Genomic DNA, 22,275 nt, shown 5'->3' with positions numbered 1-22,275 from the left:
CTCGATTAAGGTAAGAGACAATCATATAAGAAATGGAAAACAGGTTGAACTATGACTTTGAAAACTGAAACAAACAAGCTGGACAGACAAATTAGACATAGTGTGAGACAAGATCAAGAAAACTTTGAAGAAAATTTATATAAAGGTATTAAGCATGATAGGATTACATTTTATAGATACATAAGATGTGGTAGGGGTGAAGGCATACAGATTGATAAACTGCAGATTATAAAATTTATTCTCAGATACAACATATTATAAATATAGTTACAAAATCTGGGTTCCTATGAGTACAACGAAAACTCATTATGTCGAATGCATTTTCGTCGACACATGTAGAGCGAACAGGCAAAACAGCGAAGCAGCTGTTCAGCAAAATTTTTCCAAGGGAAAGAAGTCGCTTGACCGCTTCGCTGTTTTGCCGTGTTCTGAAGTGTAGTGTGGTCCCTTGTCCAGTATAGCTCCCGAGCGTGATTGTGCAACAGTTACTGACCTTAGGGTTAGGGTGCGGGTTAAGGTAAGTGCATATGTATGAAAGTGTTTACTGTTTTATATTTATGTTAAATGTATGGTTGAGTTACGTGTATATGTGTTTTCAGTTGTTTACTTTTGTTTTGGGGGGGGTAGAGTTAGGATTAAGGTAAGTGTGTATGTGTTTGGAGCTATTTATGTAAATGTGCGAGAGTTACTGACCTTAGGGTTATAGTGCGGGTTAAGGTAAGTGCATATGGTTTAAAATGTTAACTGTCTTTTTTTCGTTAAATGTATGTTTGGGTTATGTGCATGTGTGTATTTAGTTGTTTACTGGTTTTTGGGAGGATATAATTAGGATTGGGTATGTGTGTGTATGTGTTTGGAAGTGTATAATGTGTTTTTTTTTTTTTTTTTTTTTTTTTTTTGTGGGGGTCAGAACAGCAATTTGTTTCCCTAGGAAAGAAATCGCTGTTCTTTGGATTTGACATTTTCAGCTTTTGCTGAAAATGTGCCGATGTAACATTGTTTGCTGTTTTAAGCGTTCGATGTTGCAATATAGATCCATAAAATCTTATACAAAGCAGTTTGGTTCCACAAAGGAGGTGATAAATTGTCTTTGTGGCATCCAGCTAACCTCAGATACTGAATTCAAATCAGATTATACTGAAAATGAACTAGGCAAACTGGATCTAAACAAAGTACAGGGAGGGGATACTTACAGCACCATTATATCTGATATGTATTAGATCATATAAATATGCAGAGATTCATCAAAACTGGAGGCATTAACTTGTAAAGCATGTACTTAAGGGAAAGATGGCAAACCCTGGGTCATACAGATGCAAAAGATTACTTTCATGTTGTGGAAAAATAATGAAGAAGGGTGTATTGGATAAATCATTGTCAGAATTGGAAAGGTTAAGACTTGAAACCATGTATCAGCATGCATATGAGCAAAATGGATTTATTGCCTCCTGTAATGTGATGTTCCACAACAAAATCATAGCAACTATGAATGAAAAATGTGCTGTGATGTAATATATGCAGATTAAACTTCAGCATTTCATAGAGTCATATGCAAAACACTGGTCAGTAAATTAGAACAAGCAGTTATCAATGTACTCTTGATAAGATGGATAGCTGCATGGCTTACAGATAGGACATAGCAAGTATTATACAGCAACTGAGCAGGTGAAATTCCAATTTGAAGTCAATGTGTCTCACAGGATTCTATCTTATGCCCATAATACCTTTCAGATCATTTTTTTCATCTGAGGTGTTCTACAGACTGTATGCAGATGACTTGAAAATGGGTAAAATAATTTCATGTGTTACAGACAGGGTATGCCTGAAAAACAACTTGACTAAATAAGCCATTTGGGTACAGGAAAGTAATATGCTGATAAATACATCAAAAACTAAGTGTATGAGATTTGGGAGACAGAAATTGAAAGGTAAATATTTAATAATGCATACAGTGATTGAAACTGTAGATTCAGTGGAGGACCTGGGTGTGAGTACATCCAACTTTGAGATTTTCTAATCATATCAGTCAATTGATTAATGATATTTATAGAACTATAGGTTGTATAAAAAGATTTATAAAGTCTATAAATCAGAAATGATGAAGTCATGGTTTGCTAGTTACATTAGACCCAAACTAAAGTGTGGAATAACAATATGGAAACCCTATAAGAAAACAAGCATGAGTAAACTGGAAAGAGTACGGTGGAAATATACCAAGGCTATCCATGGATCTGAACATTTAGGTTATTATGAAAGGCTAAAATATCTGAACTTGTACAATGTCTCATATAGATATTTAATAAGAGACTGTATTTGGGTATATAAAGCATACAGAGACAACTACCTGTGGGAATGTTTGAGGTTGGTTAAAAGTAGACGAGAATCATCTGACAAACTGTGTAGAAGATTCTACAGGAGTGAGAAGTGAACTAATTGGTTCTCTGAGAGAACAGCTGATGCATGGAATAAACTACTGGATCATATTAAAGCATGCATTAGTTTAGATATTTTAAGAACAGCCTGGACACGTATTATGGGAACAACTTTCGATATACTGGCAGGCTAGAAGGGCATTATTGCCCTTGTGTGAAGTATTTGTATTTATGTATGTATGTACATATGTATCTCAATGAGAAGTCTTTATTTTCAAAAACATTTGTAAATATTTATCTGCTTTTCATTAAATACCTTATAACCTGATTTCCTAACTCTACCCACTGTCTTATAATATATATCAGTTTTGAACTCATGCCACTGTTGTGTTCTTCTTGCAATCTATTAACCTAATTTCCACATATTACTCTTAGCTATATTGTCTTTTAACTCATTAGTTTAATGAATTTCTTCTTTTGTAATCCTCTTCAAAAACATATTCATTTTATTTATTTATATATCATTGACTGAATTAGTCCCACTAGGCTGGTAACCTCTTTTCAGGGTAGACAAGTGATGACATTTATACTACCACAGGAAATTTGGTCCAGGCATCAGGAAACTTTTCCTACACATTTTGATTGTTGTTGTTGTGTCTTTCGGCTTTTTCCGGTTACGGATCGCCACAGCGGAACTCTGGTCCGCTAATGATTGGTAGTTGATTTTTCTGTGCCAAGTTACCAGCCCTGAAGCACAACCTTCAACAAAGGTATGCCCATTCATGCATGTCTCCACGCAGAAGACGCTCTAGCTGAGAATCAAACCAGACAGCTTCTGACTGTGAAGCGACAATGCTACCGCAGCACCACCACCGCGGATTCCTACACATTTTGATAGGTGCTTTAAAATCTATTATATCCACCAGAGTTACCACCAACTCAGTCAGGTGAGGCCTAGGTTTCAGCATCTCGTCTGAATGACCACACACTCTGCAGTGCAAAATCCTATTATGCATTTATATCTTAAACTCTGATTAAAAAGACTCTTTCTTCCCAAACATCCTTTCAAATATGCATTCTTTGACCCAATGCACATATAGTACATGTAAAAAGAAACTGAATTTATTAAATGTAGCCAATTTGTCTGTTTTATTATATAAAATTCCTTTTCAGATAGGACTTAGTCTTGTACCCTAGAAAGTTATAAAAATCACTGTCAGTGTTTCTCCATGTAAAATGGAAACAGATAAACTCCAGCAACATAAGTTAATGTTCATAGTTAGACTGAATGTATTACACAGACTTTTTTCTTGAATGGCAATTCATACATTTTTTAAACTTTCATAATCCCCTCTAACTCTGCAGCAAATTTGCTCAGTGTTTTTCAAGTCTTCCTTACCTCTAAATTTCACTCTGACACTTCTATCACTTTCATATTAAAGCAAATGCCACAAATCCTTCTACTATTTCACCTTGCTCTTTTCTGCACTTATTTCTAATTCTCTATATCTTAATATATGCACCAATATTTTCACAAGCTGATTTAGCCATCCCTTAGCCATCCCTTATTTATTACTTTTACTACAATATCATCTATATAACTCAGAATTAGAGGATTATCCACTTGCCCTCTGTAACTAAATATTGCCTTACTTATACTTTTCTCTATTTATTTATGGATCCCCTTCTGTAATTCATGACAGCCATCCCCGTGCCCAGCATCTTACTCTGGGTCTACTGGCATGGTAATCTTAATCTGGGTCAATGACAAAATGTTGCCAGGGCCAACAAAGAACCTAAGGCTGTCCTGTGTGTGTGTGGGGGGGGGGGGTAGGGTTTCGGGGGGGTGGGGGTATGTGTCACTGTCCATATCATAAATCCATTTATTTTCTTATACAACCTCCCCACAATTTCCCCTCACTTGATGACTTGGAGATACATTACTAACTGATTATGCAATTGAGGAGGCTGTGGCATATTTACCACCTCCTTTATAACTCAGCCAATCCATCCAGCCACCATGAGGACTATACCTTTCTATGCATGACATCTCCAGTATCTACCAGAGACCTTTGTGAGAGATGCCCTCATCACTACCTATCATCCTAGGATGGCAAGGCCCATCTCTCCCTGCCACTGCATCAGTTACCCAGGTAGCTTGGGCTGTATCAGGGCTTTGTACCACTATACCACAGAAGTAGCCTTTTTCTTCTCTATTGTTTAAATTATTCATTACTAAACTCAGCAAAATAGTAGTCATGGGTCATTCCTGTATTAACCACAGTTTTTGTTTTTTATTTTATTTCCTCTACACCTATTGACTAGTGCCTAAACCGCTTGATAATCTCAGTACCTTTTCCAGAATCCCATAACATTGTAATAATACCAACATTTGCTATAGCTAATATTTTTGTATACTATTCTGATGAACTCCTTGTGCTAAGGACAAAATAACTATCAAAACAGTTTTGGTATTTTTTATTTTTATTTGGGTCTCCTTTGGTCTTGTAGTTTGATGGTTGGTACAGATTGCAATAACATTGGTATATGTGTTTTCAGTTTTACAGGTCACTAATTTCCCTCAATCCACTTCCCTTTAAGTTACTCACAATTTGTTTTATCAAGATCAGCATTTCTCATTCCCTCCAGTACAGCTCATTTGAGTATATACTTTTAACTCCTGGTGGCTGTGGTTTGATCCTTTAAAAAATTAAATTATCACTCATTTAGAGAGGTCAAATATTAATACAACTGAGTTTACTATCATGCATGCTTCAAGATAAAATATTCTGATACCTTGTATGTAGTATGGTTTTGGAATTATTAAATTAAATATGAACAAGCAATATTTGATGTCTAGCAGCACAGTAGGAAGTAACTGCAGAAATGCCTGGAGTCGCACTCAGCTGTAATGAGTTAATATTTCTTTTGTTTTTGACACCCATTCTCTTACCATGTCTTTATTAACATCTTCGATCCTTACTTGCAAAATACTAATTGTGATTTTGTACTCAATATTTCCTGATGTTATTGGTGTCAAGTTTTTAACAGCTCTTTTATCACCATTCTTCCACAGCATTTTGATAACTCCTAAACAAATACCACTGTCTCTTTAACCTTTCAATTAATCATTTATTAAGTGCCATTGCAAATCTGTTTCTCATTATCGTACATCTCTTTATAAAACCCATAACAATTATCTAGATCAGGTGTTGCTTCTATTACTCCTTTACTTTTGGCCTTATCTAGTCCATGTAATATAACCTCACTTAATTTGTTTTAATCATTTTCAGAAATATATCCTGCTTCCCAATCTGTTTTCTCTACTTCTCTTTCTTCCGCATACATTTTGACACATATCTTTCTACTATATCTACAGTTCTTCTTTTCATTCTAGCAATACCTCTGTCTTCATCTTTTATTTTCCATACTGTATTTTCAGCCTATTTTATCATTGTTTTTAAATAAAACTTATCACTTCTTTTATTGTTTATTTAAATTATTCTGTCTTTAACGTAATGTAGCTGGAATTCTATCCATCTCATCTTTCTCTCTTTTTTCCTATACTCGGCAGAATCACTCATGAACATTGCTTCCTGAAATGTTTCATACAAGTTTCATAAAATTCTTTTCAGTCTAAAAAAATATTTATGGGCAATTTTTTGTATTTACTTTTGTAATTAGTCTGCCAGTCTGTCCAAATTGTGTAGTTGCATGTCTAAGTATTCTTTGAATAACTGTTGCAGGTCATTCATGCCTTTTAAAGTACTAGATTAGTAATGTTCAAATATATAATACAACTAATAATGAAACACTGGTATGTTTTTTTTATGCATCATTGCTATATATCCTATGGACCTCTACGACAGGAGGTTTAAAGTATTACACAGTGAAGACTCTTGATTGGATGCCTTCAAGGCTCTTTTAACAATGACAACATTGATGGATACAAGGCCCACATGAATTATACCTCCTTAGAGGAGGTTGTTTGAATCATTTGGAGAATTTTGGACCAAAGCATGGCAAAATAGGACATTGAAGTATCGTTTCACTTACTCTCCATTTGTAAGACAGTTTTACTTTGACATAGGTGTTTATTAGGGTAATGACCACAAGGGCCTTTTTAAGCCTAGCCATACATCCAAAAATATCTGACAAGTTCTGGTGACATTGATAAGTGTACGTATGTGCTTGTGAGATGCAATATTTATAAATAGGTGCCTGGGAGAGGAACCATTTACAGGTTGCCTGTGTCTATTAGAGACATAGGTGCCAAACCAGGGATAAATTTCTGGTTTCCCATCCAATTGTCTAAGTTAAACTTGAATTGTGGTAGGGAGGAACTCTGGTTCACATGAATGGGGAGCCTGTTCCATAGATGCAACAGTTTCTGGGATACACACCTTTTTCTCCAGCAGGTCCTATTTATATCACAGGCAAGGTTTAAGTCTTTAGAATGGGTAATTTTGGTGCTGTTTGTTTTGTGGCTATGTATGAGGTCCATCAGAGTGGAGTCTGACAATGACTTGTATGCCTGGCTTAGATGTCTCCTCAACAGCCTGTAAGAGACAGAATACAAGAATAGGGCCTTGAGGCAGTTTTCATAGGGCATGTTACTTATGCCCTGTATTCATTTAGTTAGGAACCACTGTGGACATTCATATTGTTGGATACACCTGGTTAGGTACATGCCAAAGGTGACATTGTACTCAATGATAGGTCTGATAAATGCTGAATACAGTGAAGCAATGGCTTCCTTGCATCTAGATGCCATACCTTTGTTTATAAGTTGCACAACATAGAATGATTTCCTTTCTACTGTAGACTTGTGATGGTCAAAGGCTAGATTACTGTCTATGTGTGTCCCCAAGTCTCTGAATATTGGGTCAACACTTAGGGGTGAGTTGTCAATGTGACTAGGGGTGGATGACTTCCTGAAGGATACTATTATGCATTTCTTGGCATTTAATTTAAGTCTATGGATCTGGCACCAGTTGTTTGTCTGTGTCCGGCCTTCCTGGGCCAACATTTGTGTTGGTGAGTGATTTAATGACAGCTCTTAATTTGCAATCATCTGCCAATTTAGCCAGCCAGAGGCCATTAATGTTGACCTTTTCTTCAGAGAAGTAAGCGCCAAAAAGGAATGGTTCCAGGACCAATCCCTGAAGGAGTCAGGACTTTACTATAAATAAAAGACAGTATTAAAACATACAAAAACTGTTTGCAGTGAACAAGCCCCTACTGAAACCCCTAGATGGAAGACGGTGACCCATATACACTTACAACTTTACATATACCAACTCAGACTGTGTGAAAAAGGGAAAAAAGTCATCATTAACTCAACTATATGGTGATCTCACACCAAAAACTATAAATTCACTCAGCTGCTGACAAACAATGAAAGTGCTACACCTTCTGTCACACATCCACACAAACACATATACAGACACAAACTACTCAAACATACACAGAAACATAGCAAACACAACACAAATCTCAGCATTCTCTTTCTGAAATGGTAATTGATTAAAAAAGAGTGATTTCTACATTGACAATTAACAAGTTTGACCAACAATCACAGAGCCAAATATCTGTCTATTTTTATGTCTATGATGATATAAAACCATAAATAATACAGCACTCAAGTAGGAACTCAAAACTCTCTTTTCACATAAAAAGTGTATATATATATATATATATATATATATATATATATATATATATATATATATATATATATATAGATACTTACAGGTTCATAGGCATGTACTAGGCTAATGGCCCTGGAGCCTTTACAAGCCTAGCCCATAGAAGTGCCCTGGCATTGTGCTGCCCGACGTTAGCTCCCAGTGCCACTATCAAGTAGAGCCACTGGAGTGATTCGCAGGGTGAACTTTTTATTACCCATCCAATCATCAAGATTTCTCTTGAAGAGGGACAGCGAGGTGCTCTGCTTGACATGTATGGGAACTCTATTCCAGAGCATGGGCAGCCTCTGGGTAAGGAACCTGTCCCTCCAACATGTTTTGTTGATTGTGGTAATGAGGTTGAGGTCTCTGGAGTGTGTGATTCGGAGGGATTACGATTTCTTTAGATGTAGCATTTCTAACAGAGCTGGGTCAGAAATGGCTTTGTAAGTCAGGCAAAGATCACCTTTAAGTAGGTGATATGAGACAGAGAATAGCTGGAATCTTCTGACTCTGTCCGTGTAGGACATGTGTTTAATGCCTAGGATCCCCTTTGTGAGGTACTTCTGTGGCCTCTACAGCTAGCAGGTGTCTAGTGAGGTACATGCCAAAGGGGGCATTATACTCAATAATTGGTCTAATGATGGAAAAGTAGAGAGAATGATAACCTCTTTCTTCCTGGATGCAAAACCCTTGGTAATGAGATGTGCCACATAGAAGGACTTTCTGACCACAGTGGCAATGTGGTGGTCGAAGGAGAGGTTGCAGTCAACATGCGTCCCCAGATCTCTTTTAATGCCTTCAGTGTTCCTTGGGCTCGCATCTATGTGGTAATTAGTGGGAACTGAGTTTTTTACCAGAAGGGATGATGACACAGTTTTTGGCATTAAGCTTAAGGTCATGGTTTCGACACCAGTCATTGGTCTCAGTGAGGCCTTTCTGTAGGATGTCTGCATCATTTGGGGAGTTAATAATGGCTCCCAGCTTGCAGTCATCTGCAAACTAGGTCAGCCAGAGTCCCTTTGTGTCGGCCTGGACTTCTGAGAAGTAGATGCTGAACAGGAGAGGACCAAGGACTGATCCCTGTGGGACTCCACTCGTGGCTGATTGGCAGTCTGACTTGGAGTCTCTCACTTTCACACTGTGTGTTCTATCTGTGAGCCAAATTCCAACCCACCTACTGATATAGGGGTCGATGTCTAGTTTGATGAGTTTATCAATAATTCCTGCATGATGAATGGTATCAAAGGCCTTGGCCAGATCAAGGTAGGCCTTTAATATCAGGGCCATTGACCAAGTTACTCTGGATATCAGGGGTAGACCCAGTACTTTATTATTAGGAAAACTTGAATTGATGTGGCAAATTTGTTTAAATGCTTGTTGCTTCCCAGGATTAAATAAGATGTGTTCTATTTTATGTCTTTTAAAAAAGTAGAGTTTGTTAAGACAAAGGGTACATATTTGCCTACATATACATAAAAACAGAGTGAAGGTAACACTTTAGCTTGTTAATGAGCTACCACAGAAACTTCTTGTTGTGCTATGTATTTTTAATGTATTTTGAATTTTTTATTATTTCTAGTTGAAGTAATTTTAAATACTTTCAAGCACACAGAGGGTTAATTTTTTGGAGGGAAGTGTGTAATCATTATCCTAATTTGATCATGTGACCTTTTTTAAGTTGTATTTAAGTAGGGCTGTTTTTAGACATTTTTATCTGAATAAGTCCTTAATCGGACAAAAAGTGCTTCTTTGAATAAATCCTGTGTGGACTACTCCTTTGGTTGCTTTTGTTGCTTTGTTTGGTTTGTTTGTTTGGATTTTTGGCTTCTAGAGGTAGGCCTTACCTTCATCCATGGCCCTGTTGACTGACTCAAATAAGTCAACCAGGTTGAGCAGGCATGAACTCCCTTTTTCAAAGCTAAATTGCATGGGATCTAGAGTTTGGAGATTTCCTATATGTTTGTTAATCAAATCCATGATGATGTGCTCCATAGCTTTACATGTCAGACTCATCAGGCTAATGGGGAGATAATTCCCAGGATCTGTAGTTGTCCCTCTTTATGGAGAGGGATGACTGTAGCAGTGCAGCATTCTGTAGGGACAAAGCTTGATATGAGGCTGTGACTGAACAGGGCACAGAGATGTGGTGCCAGTTTGCTTTGTAGTTCATGTAGAACACATCCAGGGATATTATTGGGTCCCATGGATGCGGTATTCTTGACCTTGGGCAATGTAGATTTAACTTGTGCTGCAGTAATGCTGGGTGCCTGGCATTCTTCCGGTGTTGTGATTGGTCCTTTGGGGGGGGGGGGGTAAAGTTGGCACTGAATCTGTCGGCCACTATGTTGGCAGTATCTTTTGGTTAAGTATAGGAGGTACTATTGTGTAGTAACTCAAATCAAATCTGGGTATTGCCGTGGAGGTTCTTGGTATAACTATAGAAGGCTTTGTGACTGTTTTTAGTGTCTGCTGCAAGTCTGCCTTTACAGCTGGGTTTAGAGGTTTTGATTAGGGATATTAACTTTTTGTTGAGGATAATAAGGGAGTTTTTCCAGTATTGGAACTTCACCTTTTTTTGCAACACTTTCTTCCTTCTGTTGTAGACTTTATTAATGACAGGGGACTACCAGATTGGCTTCCTTTTTTGGAGGAGAGTGTCTTGGTTTTGTTGGGTATGTTTAGTTCCATCCATTTATGTACACATTCATACAGTGCATTGCTGTATTATTCGGCAATCATGCAGCTATTTTCCATTGGCATGGGTGCCGTGAAGTTAGCCACCTCAGTTTTTAGGAGCCCAAAGTCAGCTTTGGAGAAGTTTTTCAAAGTGGTTACCTTTGTGGGGGGTGTGGGTGAGATGTGGATTTCCATGGTGATTAGTTTATGGTAGCATCTGACCAGGTAGGGATTTACTACTGGTATAAAGCAACAGTCACCCATGTTAGTAATAACCAGGACAAGTATGTTGCTTCCTCTAGTGGGGGTCAGAATTAGCTGGTCCAGTGCATTGGAGCTGATGAATTCCAGGAAGGGTTGGGCTAGTGTATTGGTGCTCGAGTAGTTTTCCCAATTGATGGAGGGGTAGTTGAAGCCTCCTAGTATGAGAGTGTTGGGTTGGACCTTGATAGATTCCAGGGTGCTTAGGAATGTGGAATGAGAGTCAATGGATGTGGTTGGCGACCTATAGCAGGCTATGACCTGGATTGCCATCTTACCCAATGTTAGTTGTACCTAAAGTATCTCAGATGCGTTATGCTGGTCTACTAGTCTGGAGGTGTGCTTATCTTTTATGAATATGGAGACACTACTGCATTTGGAGCTAAGGTCCATGTTTTGTGGCTGAAAGGTGTGGAACAAGTTATAGCCTGGTAGTGCAGGGGTGCTTTATGCCATTTTAAACCAGGTCTCTGTTACAGCACAAATGTCGGTGTTCTCCATTTCGAGGAGTGCTTTGAGCAAGTGCATTTTCAGATTTAGACTTCTAGCATTGAGCAGTATGACTCTCAGATTGCATTTATTTTTATCTGTTATGATGGTAATTTGGTCTTTCGAACATTGCCTAAAAAGGAACTATAGGGGTGGCATGAGCTTTAGCCAGTACCTGGAAGCCCAGGGATGACAGATGCAGGCCATCTCTGGCAAAGCATCGAGGTCTGTCAATCATGTCATCCCAAGCAGACAGATACTGGATCCCCTTAAAATGGCATTAGAAACTTAGCCTATTGTTGAAGTCAATCATTTTTTATTTGTACTGTGGTATCATTCTGGTTGACAGTAGGATACTGCTCAGGGCTAGGGTCATACCTCCCTGGTCCACATAATCTGAGAGCTCCACCATATCTCTTTTCATGTAGTCCAGGGAGGTGCATCTCTGGTCATTCACACCAACATGGACAATGACAGAGTCATACTTGTACTTGTTGTGGAGTGACCTGAGTGTGTGTGTTATGTGTTGGATTCTGGCACCTGATAGAAAGCTGACTATTACCATCTCCTTATTCAACCTAGTGAGTGGGACATGTGTGTGCCTCACTATTGAAACACCTATGATTAGTGTATTGGGCAAGGTGTTTAGCCTTAGGGAATTAGGTTGAGGGCCACACTGTTGAGGTGAGCTATCTGTCCTGTGGTTTGTGCTGTGTTGTGGTACTCAAGTGCATTTCTGTCTTGGAGGTCTCTGCTGTTTGGGTAAATTTCTATTGAGATCCTTCATGAAGGTGGGTGTGTGGTTTGTCTTTTTATGTGAGAGATGTGATGGTGGGTGTTCTAGAAGGTTATGTGTTCCATCTGGTGTGGTGCAAGTGTTGACCTTCTCTTCTTGACCAGCTAGGCCGATCTTGGCTGGAGAGTGTGTACCTTCCAATTTGGTGATATAAGTGCATCTCTCACAAGTTTGTTTGGAGGTAAGAGGAGAGGGTTGTCTGTGTACATAAGACAGTTTCTACACTGCCTCAGAATACCCATGTGCACCAGGTTAATAGGAGAAAGCACAGGGAACTGCCCTTTAATCATGCCAGGAGGGGTGGTCATAACCTACTAAGTACTGGAGCTATTTCCATGAAGAACAACTAATGCTGATGACACTTAGGTGTGCTACAATAACGGCTACAAAAAGCTGATGAGGTGCAAAGCAATTAAGCTATTTGAAGTGCAAGAGAAAACTAGCAAGATTCAAGGGAAAACTGAAGAGAAGACTTTCTGGCACCAGTAATATTTAACCTCAGCTCGGAGCTGCTAGGTGGAGCTTCAACAAGGGTGAACCCATGCAAATGCAGACTTTTAAACCAGAAAGTTGAAGGGGATAGAAAAACTGCCCAAACGGCCAATAAACTACAATTTCTGGGCCAGAAACCACTACTCTTGTGGTAGATAGGCTACCTAGTGCTTACCACTCCCACTGATAAGCTAAAAGGCTTCCCACCAACACAGAATGGGTTGGGGGGGGGGAGGCTCTGAAGCTTAAAAACAGTCCTGGATAAAGCAAATCTATGTCTGGACTAGACTTTTTACAGGAAAGGCGGGAAACAAGTTTAGAACTTTTTTTGTTTTTTTTTTTTTTACAGAAAAGCAGCTAAAACAGCAGTAAAAACAGTTCAAATGCAGTGCAAGCTAGCACAGTTGAGTGTGTAGAAATATTAAAGGAAATATGATTTAAATATATTCAATTAAATTAAAAACAACTAAAAACAAGTGCAGAAAGCAGTAAATTAGGAAAAAATCAAAATGGAGGCACTTAGGGTATCAGAAACAATGCCAGCAGATGTATGAATAATTCAGTCAAACAAAAATTAAGACAGTGAAGATCTTTGAACAGTTAAAACATGCCACAAATATAGTTATTAGCTCTATATTTCCAGATTGTTTGAGAAGCACACTCAGTCAGAACACAAGGAGATTCTAGCAATGGAAGTACAACACTGAAAATACACCTGAGGCAACAGCAAACAGTTAAGATGGGCTGGATCAACAACCACCACTTGAAACTAGCTTCTGAGCTACTTTGAGAAACAAACAACAACTAAGGACAGAAACAATACAGCAAATATATAAATAATGAAGCAAATATATAAATACAGAGCAGTGCAAACCAAGTTGCAAAAAGTGTACTTATCAGTTTGGAATATAAGATGGGAAAATGTTCCAACTTTGTTCACAGTCAGGATAATTTAGCTCTCTGCTATATCAGCTCTGTACAAATTCACAGGAGATGCATTGTTCTGAATACTTGGTGGACTTAGGGAGAACAGGGTTTGATGAAGGTTTGTCCACAAAAACTCTAAATGTAAAATAACTGGCCTGAAGCACAAGTACTAAAACCAAAACTAAGACACATAGAATAGCAGACAAATTTAAACAGGCTACTAACAAACAGTAATAAGTGCAGAACAAGAGCACTTGAACACTTAAGAGCACACAGAACAGCAAACTAAGGTAATAAAGAAGGTAGAAGACAGTTACAGTAAGAGCTGAATAATGTAAAGTATTTGTTTTTATCCGTATGAAAAGTCAAATGAACAAACCAGGTTTCCCACCAAAAAGAGGAACTTCTTCCCTGCTAATTGCAATGTTTATAACTTTTCTAGTAGGAAATAAAAAAATCTTTTGGACCTAAATAATTTAGGAAAACATCCACCTCATAATTAGTTAATATCAATAACAAACAATAATAATTTTCTGAATACTCCCTTACTAAACCTAAATAATAAAAACACTGGTATAAACCTATTCCATAAATATAGTGTGCCATGGAGTAGCTAAAATAATATTACATGCTAACAAATATATATATATATATATATATATATATATATATATATAGAGAGAGAGAGAGAGAGAAAGAGAGAAATCACGTGAATTCCTATCAAATCACTTATATATTAAAAACTATTTTAAATAAACAATGTAATATTTGTGTCTAAATAATAAATACAGTATAGAATTTTAAACCAAACATGTTAAACCAATCAACCTTTAAACCAACACATTAAACTCCTCCTAAATTCAAAAATCCACTTTTTTTCATTAATATGCAAAAAGTGCAACTTGCTGTTGCTGTTGGGTTAACTGGAACTGACCTTATCAAGTCCCATAAAGCTAAACACTGTGTCTGTGCAGTTTTTGATATCATATACATGCACTAGGTTCTCTAAAACATTTTATATCACTGAGATGAATAGAGATTTGTTGTTTAAACATATGCAGTGCCCCCCCCCCACATAAAAACGCCTTACATTTACAGGTAGCTAAATTATTAACCCACTCAGTGGAGAATGTAATAAACTTATGAATATTGAAAACTCTACATGTATTAACTGATGAGAAAGACCTAGTTTTCATAATCTTCGACTTCTTCTTTCATCTTTTCCTGGTTAGGGGTCGCCACAGCAGATCACCTGCCCACTCATGATTGGCACTGGAGTTTTACTGTGTCGAGTTGCCAGCCCAGTGCCCAACCTTCCACAGAAGGCACACACACACTCACACCTAGGGCCAATCTAGAGCGTCCAATCCACCTACAGCATGTTTTTGGGATGTGGGAGGAAACCGCAGCACCCGGAGGGAACCCATGCGACCACAGGGAGGACATGCAGACTCCGCACAGAAGGCACCCCAGACAAGAATCAAACCAGAGAATCTCTTGCTGTGAGGCAGCAACGCTAACTGCTGCACCACTGTGGCTGCCCATATTATTATATTATTAACCTAGTTTTCATAAATGCTTACAGAACATGGAATTACCAAAGGGAAACCATAAAAATGGTTTCATCCAAAAAAAAAGTCTTGAAATTTCAACATAGAGATTCTTAAAATTTGAAGAATGACTGGCAACGTTTTCCTCTTCTATAGGAATACCAACATTTTTCTGGTACTATGTTGCAAAAATATCTTATTCCTCATAATAAAGGCCAGTATTTGTCAATAATACCTCTTTTCTTAAATAAATCATTCCAGTAAGTGGTAAAAACCTTTAATGTTTCAAAGCTCTTAGCCTTCCTCTGTTCATTATACTGTAATAGATTTAGCATTATTTGAATATCAGTTCTTTTTCTACCTTCTAAAATATCAACATGATTCTAACCACTCCTGTAAAATCTATTACAACGGTTGTATGCCTGTTTGTTCCATTCCTGATCATTGCTACAAAAACTTCTAGCTCTAAACATCTGACAATATAGTTTAATATTAAAAAAGAGGATGACAACTACAAGCATTTAATCAAGAATTTATGCTAAAAGGCTTATGATATAAAGCGGTGTTAATAGCACCATCCAAACTTTGTCAGTGCAGCATTTTAACATTCAATATTAAGTAGATTATACTTGGACATAAGTCTAAGACCCATGTCATTATTATTAAATTAGTGATTACATAAAAAATTAATCTACATTTCTGTCCCAAAAAGTCCCACACATCATACAAAAAAGTCTCTGCATAACCAACCATGAACCAACAACTTTTTGACCCTAATAATAAATAAATAACAAACATACAAATCTGCATAAATATGTGCAAATGTGGCACCCATTGCAGTGACCTGCAACTGTAAAAATACATTTCCTATCAAAATGTTTAACATTCGTTTCTAGAACAGAAATTAGATTTGACAAAAATTCATTAAATTGTGGAAGATATAGTTCAGTCATATCCAACCAATATTTCATTGCCTCTATTCCTCTAGAATGAGGTATAGATGTATATAAACCCTCAATATCCAAAGTATACTACCATGTCATATTTAATTCTTAGACATCATCCTTCAGCAGCAAAAAACATGTGGTACCATGTAATCTGGCATTAACATGGACCAAAACAGATTTTTAGCAAAACTCAAAAACTCAGAAATGTGCCCCATAAGTGAACTCATCCCAGAAATAAACAGTCTACCAGGAACTCAATGAACATGCTTTTTGCATTTGGGGTAATAAATCTGAATTCTGGTTTATAGGATTTTTACCACCAACTGAATGTTAACCTTATTGGGTATTACACTATTCAATACCATATCATTTAAAAAAAGAATCACTAGATGTTTAAAACATGCCTGTTTGATCCAATTTTAAATGTAAATAAGTTTGCAAACCATTTAGCCACTTGCAATCTTCCAATCTGTAGTTCTTTTTAGTCCATAACACCACACCCCCACCTTTATCAGCATTCATTACGACCAAATTTTTGACTTTTTACATTCTTCTGAGCAGTTATCTTATCAGATGTAAGATTGTGACCAGAATTCCTAAATATATCTCTTTGATTAGTATACAAATCATATAAAACTGATTGTTCAAACATTTTTACACTGGGTTGTGTGGTGGCTGGAAATTAGATTTCTTAAAAATAAAGGGCTTAACTACTTCACTTGAACAGTCATTATTTCAAGAATTGTACTAATATTTTAAATTTAAAAGTCTGGAAAAAAGATTTAATATCCTGAACTAAATCAGGTAAACCGACAAAAAGAACGAAGAACAAAATTCAAACCTTTGTCCAACAAAGTTTCTGTTGCTTCACTGATGCTAAAGCCATTCAAGTTTACGTGCAAATCTTCATTGTCTGCATCTTGGTTAGCATCTGCTGGATATTTGTGCAATGAGTGCCTCTTTTCCTGTGCTTCTGATGTTTGCACCCACTTTATGAGGCTTAAACCTGGGAAAGTGTTTTGACACTTCTAGATCAATTTCTGCATTAGACCATACTGACAGTTCAGAAGAAGCATCATTTTGATGCAAAATTGACCTCAGATTGGATTGTTTCATATGGTTTTTCAACTGGACATTGTTTACATTATTTGCACCTGCAAAATGTACAACTTTCCTGGATTTCAATTTTCCAAATGCCTGTCCCAATTTATAGTCTTTGAGGTCTCGCTTAAACTTTTTAAGTTTATAAAACTGTAATTCTGAATTTAGTGACTGCATTTGACTGGCCAAAGATGTATTCAAAGATGAAAACAAATTATGATTTTGAAAAATATTAAATTAGGTAAGATCCTCACTAAGGCTAGTAATGTTTTGCTCTTAAAAGTTAATCAAGCAATCGATAAACATACACAAAGCTACTTTCTGTGTCACTCGCCGTCATTGCATAAATGTTCCGTCTTCAATTCAAACCTCTGGTTGTAAAAATACAAAATCTGCATAATAAAAAAGCCATACATTGCTGTTGGCAAGTCATAAGCAAATGAAGATGCCAAAAATGAAATCTTAACTTCTTGGAAAAAGAATATGTTAAGTAAGAAAACACTTGGTTTAACTCTACATTCCTCATTGCAATTTAATGGAACAGAATTTTTTATGCTCATCCTGGGATTAACTGAACAACCCCTTAAACAAGAAAATGGTGATGTAATGTCCTTTTCAAGACTCATTCAATCCAGAAAAGAAGATAAGTGCAATGAAGGAGCCATAGTGCAAACTTCTTAAGTTGACAAATCAATCAAACTCAAATGTAGGTTCAGCACAAACAGAATATATTCCAAGAACTTATTTTTTTTTATTATTTAGGTCTAGTGACTGCATATTCAACAATTATTATTGTTTATTATTTATATTAATTAATCATGAGGTAGATGTGTTCTAAATTGCTTGCACAAAAAAAGATGTTTTCTTTCCTAGCAGAAAAGTTATAAAGGTGACTATGTCACATAATGTAATTAGCACTGAAGAAGTTCCTGTTTGATTTCAGAAACCTTCAGCTGTTTTTTGGAGTATATATTTATATATTAAAAGTTTGTTTTGAGTTTCCATTTGGGTGCTGTATTAACTGGTTTTACATAGTGAATATATGCACCCAGTTTCTTTTTTCAGCAGTCATGGACTGAGTTGGTGTGTGTGTGTGTGTATATACATATATACATATATATATATATATATATATATATATATATATATATATATATATAGTTCTGCTTTATAATATGAAAATACTGAAATCTTTGAATTTTAGTATCTGGAAACCATAAAGGTGAACACTCAAAATCCCGAAAACCGCAAAACACAAAATTGCAAACATTAACACACCATACATCACACAACACATACACAATCCTACCCACACTACAACAAATCAAACAACAAAATAAACACAATAGCACAAATCAAAACACCTACACTAAATATAAGATGTGGGACAAGCCCCCCTGCACTTCTGTTGTGGGGGATGGTGGCCCCGCACCCCCTACTTATATATACTAAATCCGAGATCGCACAAACAGAAAAAGACAGCAAACTCACACCCAGACATTCTACAGTCCGTCGTGCGTACACACACACACACACACACACACACACACACACACACACATCACATCACACACACACACACACATATATATATATATATATATATATATATATATATATATATATATACAAACACCAACACATCCAACACTTATACACTCATACTTTCACCTGCCTATCCTAACCCACACGTACAGCTTACAAACACACTCACATACATCCAAACTCCCACCCAAAACCCTTACAAAACACTCCCTTACTTTAAATCACATGTAAATCCACACACTACACTGGACAGCATCCACACAAAACACTGCACGTAACGAAGCGTAAAGCCATAACCACAAATTTGAGATATTCACATTTGCGAATATGCACTTTTACTATTTAAAAAATTCACCTTTATGGTCTCCAGATACTAAAATTTGAGATTTCAGTATTTCGAGATTATAAAGGGGAATAATATACATATATATATATATATATATATATTTATATAAATATATTTATATATATATATATATATATATATATATATATATATATATATACATAGATAGATATAAATATATATATATATATATATATATATATATATATATATATGTATATATATACACATATGTGTATGTATATATCAAATTGATAAATACATCCATACATTAATATATACATACACATAAATATAGATGCAGAAATAAATGGAAGCATAATCTTCCATTGAATCAGGAGCTAGTTGATGCCCCAGTGATCAACTGCTAATCATCAGAAAGGTAAGCATTCATTTGCAAAGATAAAAAAAAAAAACTTTTTTTTTGCAGGGGGCAAGCCCTCTTGCATCCCTGATATAGGGGTCTGTGCCCCACCTCCTGCTGATCATATATATATATATATATATATATATATATATATATATATATATATATATCAGTGATTAGACTGCACTACAGTAGGAGAAGGTCATACTCCCTTATCCCCACCCAAGTGCAACCTTCCACTGGCAAAGCCAGTAAACTTTGATCAGAGGATATTAGATCAGCAGCACCTGCTCTGTCAGCTTTCAGCAGGTTGCTTTCATGATGAAAGGTGCTGCTCCCCTGCAGATATATGCATGGATTACAGATATATGTAAAGATATAGCTATAGATATAGATATAGATATAAATAAAGATGTATCCACAGATAATACATAAAAACCTGGACATAGATATAAATGTAAGAATTGATATATATATATATATATATATATATATATATATATATATATATATATATATATATCTTAGGTTCTAGTCTTTAACTTTGTTCATTACAGGGGAGATATTCAGTGTCTTAACTTCAGCAGGTTGAAAACTGATGTGACTGATTAAAGATAGTTGTCAGATATCTACATATACAGAACATATCTATCTAAACTAGAACAGAGAAAAAAAAGTTCTGATTCTTAACTTCCAGGCAGTTAGAAAAGAAGTGGCTGTAGCATTTACAAAATAACAGTTCTGTATTATTCAGGCTAAGGCTTGAAATCTTAATTACTACATTATTTACTTACATAAGGTATTCCAAACAAATTAAATTCCAGCATTCCTGGTATAGCCCATTTAATGTCATTCCATGTTGCAGCATTATCTCCAAGCCAGTGACCAGAGTATTTTCCTGTACCAGCAAATGATGATCTAGTGAAGATAATGCTTCTGTCGTTTGGGAAGACACTCTTAATAGCTCTAAAAATACAAGATTAAAATAAATGAATTATTTAATTATTTAAACAAAAAGAAATTTATTTTGTTAACTGTCATTCAGGAGACTTTTAATTACACAAAAACCTAACATAGGAAGTAAAGGTGCACCTAATAAATATGTGAGTGATGCCAATTAGTTTCTTTAATAATGAAAATGGTTTGTTTTGATCAGTTTTCATTCAGAAACTTGACTTACTCTTCAATAATTTGAGTATTTAGATGTACAGCCTTTGAAGATCAATGTGTTCTATTATCCGACTATTTTAAATATTATGTTGGTAAGACAGAATGTAGTTTAAAGCAGAGGATTTATGAACACCTATATGAAATTAACCATAGAAAATAATCCAGCACTTTATAAAAACACAGCCAGTTATGCAAAGGGTCTTATTTTACAATCTGGTTGTTGGAACATGTTATACCTCATGGAAGTGTGGGTTACTGGGGATTAAAATTGGAATACTGTGAATTGAGGTGGCAATTGCATTTACATGCAGGAGCACTACCAGGTTTTAATGATTATTTGTCCATTACTCCAGCCCTCAAGTTGAAAGCATTAGAGTATTGAAAAATATGTTAAAAATGTATTTTATATGTTTTACCTTTTTTTTAATTTCTCCAAATCTTTTGGGTTTCTAATACTATGATGGGAATGGAGCCCATTTCTAAGTCAAAGGATGATTAAGGTTCATAAAATTAGTATTGTTTCAATCTTTGATGTCAGCCAAAAGTGCTCTTCGCAGCATCCGCATTGTGTCCAGTAATGACTCCTTCTGCAATTCGTTACATGGATTGGTAACATATATAAATATGATTGTAGATTCTTTTTCATAAGACCCATTGCTCGTACTACTATTGGAACTGTCTGGGTATCTTTCTTCCACATTGCTCTTGTTTCTGCCTGCAGATCCTGGTATTTTATGACTTTGTGTCTCTCTGCATGCAAGCCAATGTAGTCACTGAGTGTGCCAATTTCAATGATCAATGCTATTTTTGTCTTCTTTTCTTGGACCACTATATCCAGTTTTCTAGCATCTATCTTTTGAACTGTTGGTAATGGGTGATCACATGTGATATAAACTTCATCATTTTCTATGCTGCTTTGTGGTTCATGTTTCCAGAGTTTTTCAGCCACTTTGATACCATAATGTTTGCACAATCCACAGTGCAACAGTCTTACCACATTATTATTTATTTATTTATTTATTTATTTATTTATTTAAGTTTTATGACCGGGGATGTCTACTGGACCAAGATGAGCCCGTTTTCAGTGGAGGCCCGGGCTGAGAATCTCCCAAAAAAATTACAAAGATGTTAATTACAAATATATACACAAAGCAGTAAGCTCACCTACATCACTTTGAAAATACAGTGTGATATGTATGAGGCATAGTACTTGAAATAAATTCAGGGAAATACAGAAAATAGTACAGTGGTGGAAGAATTTTGTATGTACACAATTAGAATATGTATTAGCTGTAATAAAATAATAACTGTAGCTATAAGAAGATTCAACAGGATTAGCCACAGTGCAACACAAGACAGTCATGTGTAGGTAATGGAATGTAGTAGTAGGCAAAGTAGTGGTATGAGAATTGGGTGAGGTAGGGGGTGCAAGTCCGAATAGATTAGGGGAGATATTATGTAGGACAGTAGCATGGACATGCCCATTTTGAAACAAGATATGAGAAAAGGAGAAATCTGAAGCTGGTATGGTTAGGGGTATTGCACA

At 36.2% G+C, this 22,275-nt stretch overlaps 1 protein-coding gene across 1 annotated transcript in view; it reads right to left on the bottom strand.

Annotated features, from left to right (window-relative positions):
• LOC122800743 (maltase-glucoamylase, intestinal-like) overlaps nucleotides 1–22,275 on the bottom strand; it is a 1,506,799-nt gene that overhangs the window by 1,041,785 nt on the left and 442,739 nt on the right. The window contains exon 16 of the mRNA XM_044069982.1: nucleotides 20,354–20,525. Within this exon, the coding sequence (XP_043925917.1) occupies nucleotides 20,354–20,525 (172 nt within the window). The remainder of the gene's footprint in view (nucleotides 1–20,353; nucleotides 20,526–22,275) is intronic.

This window comes from Protopterus annectens, chromosome 4.part1 (assembly GCF_019279795.1).
Source record: "Protopterus annectens isolate FY-2018-M chromosome 4.part1, PAN1.0, whole genome shotgun sequence".
NCBI classification, from domain to species: domain Eukaryota; kingdom Metazoa; phylum Chordata; order Ceratodontiformes; family Protopteridae; genus Protopterus; species Protopterus annectens.
Note: the sequence above shows the minus strand (reverse complement) of the source record. Positions and strands in the feature narration are given on the sequence as shown.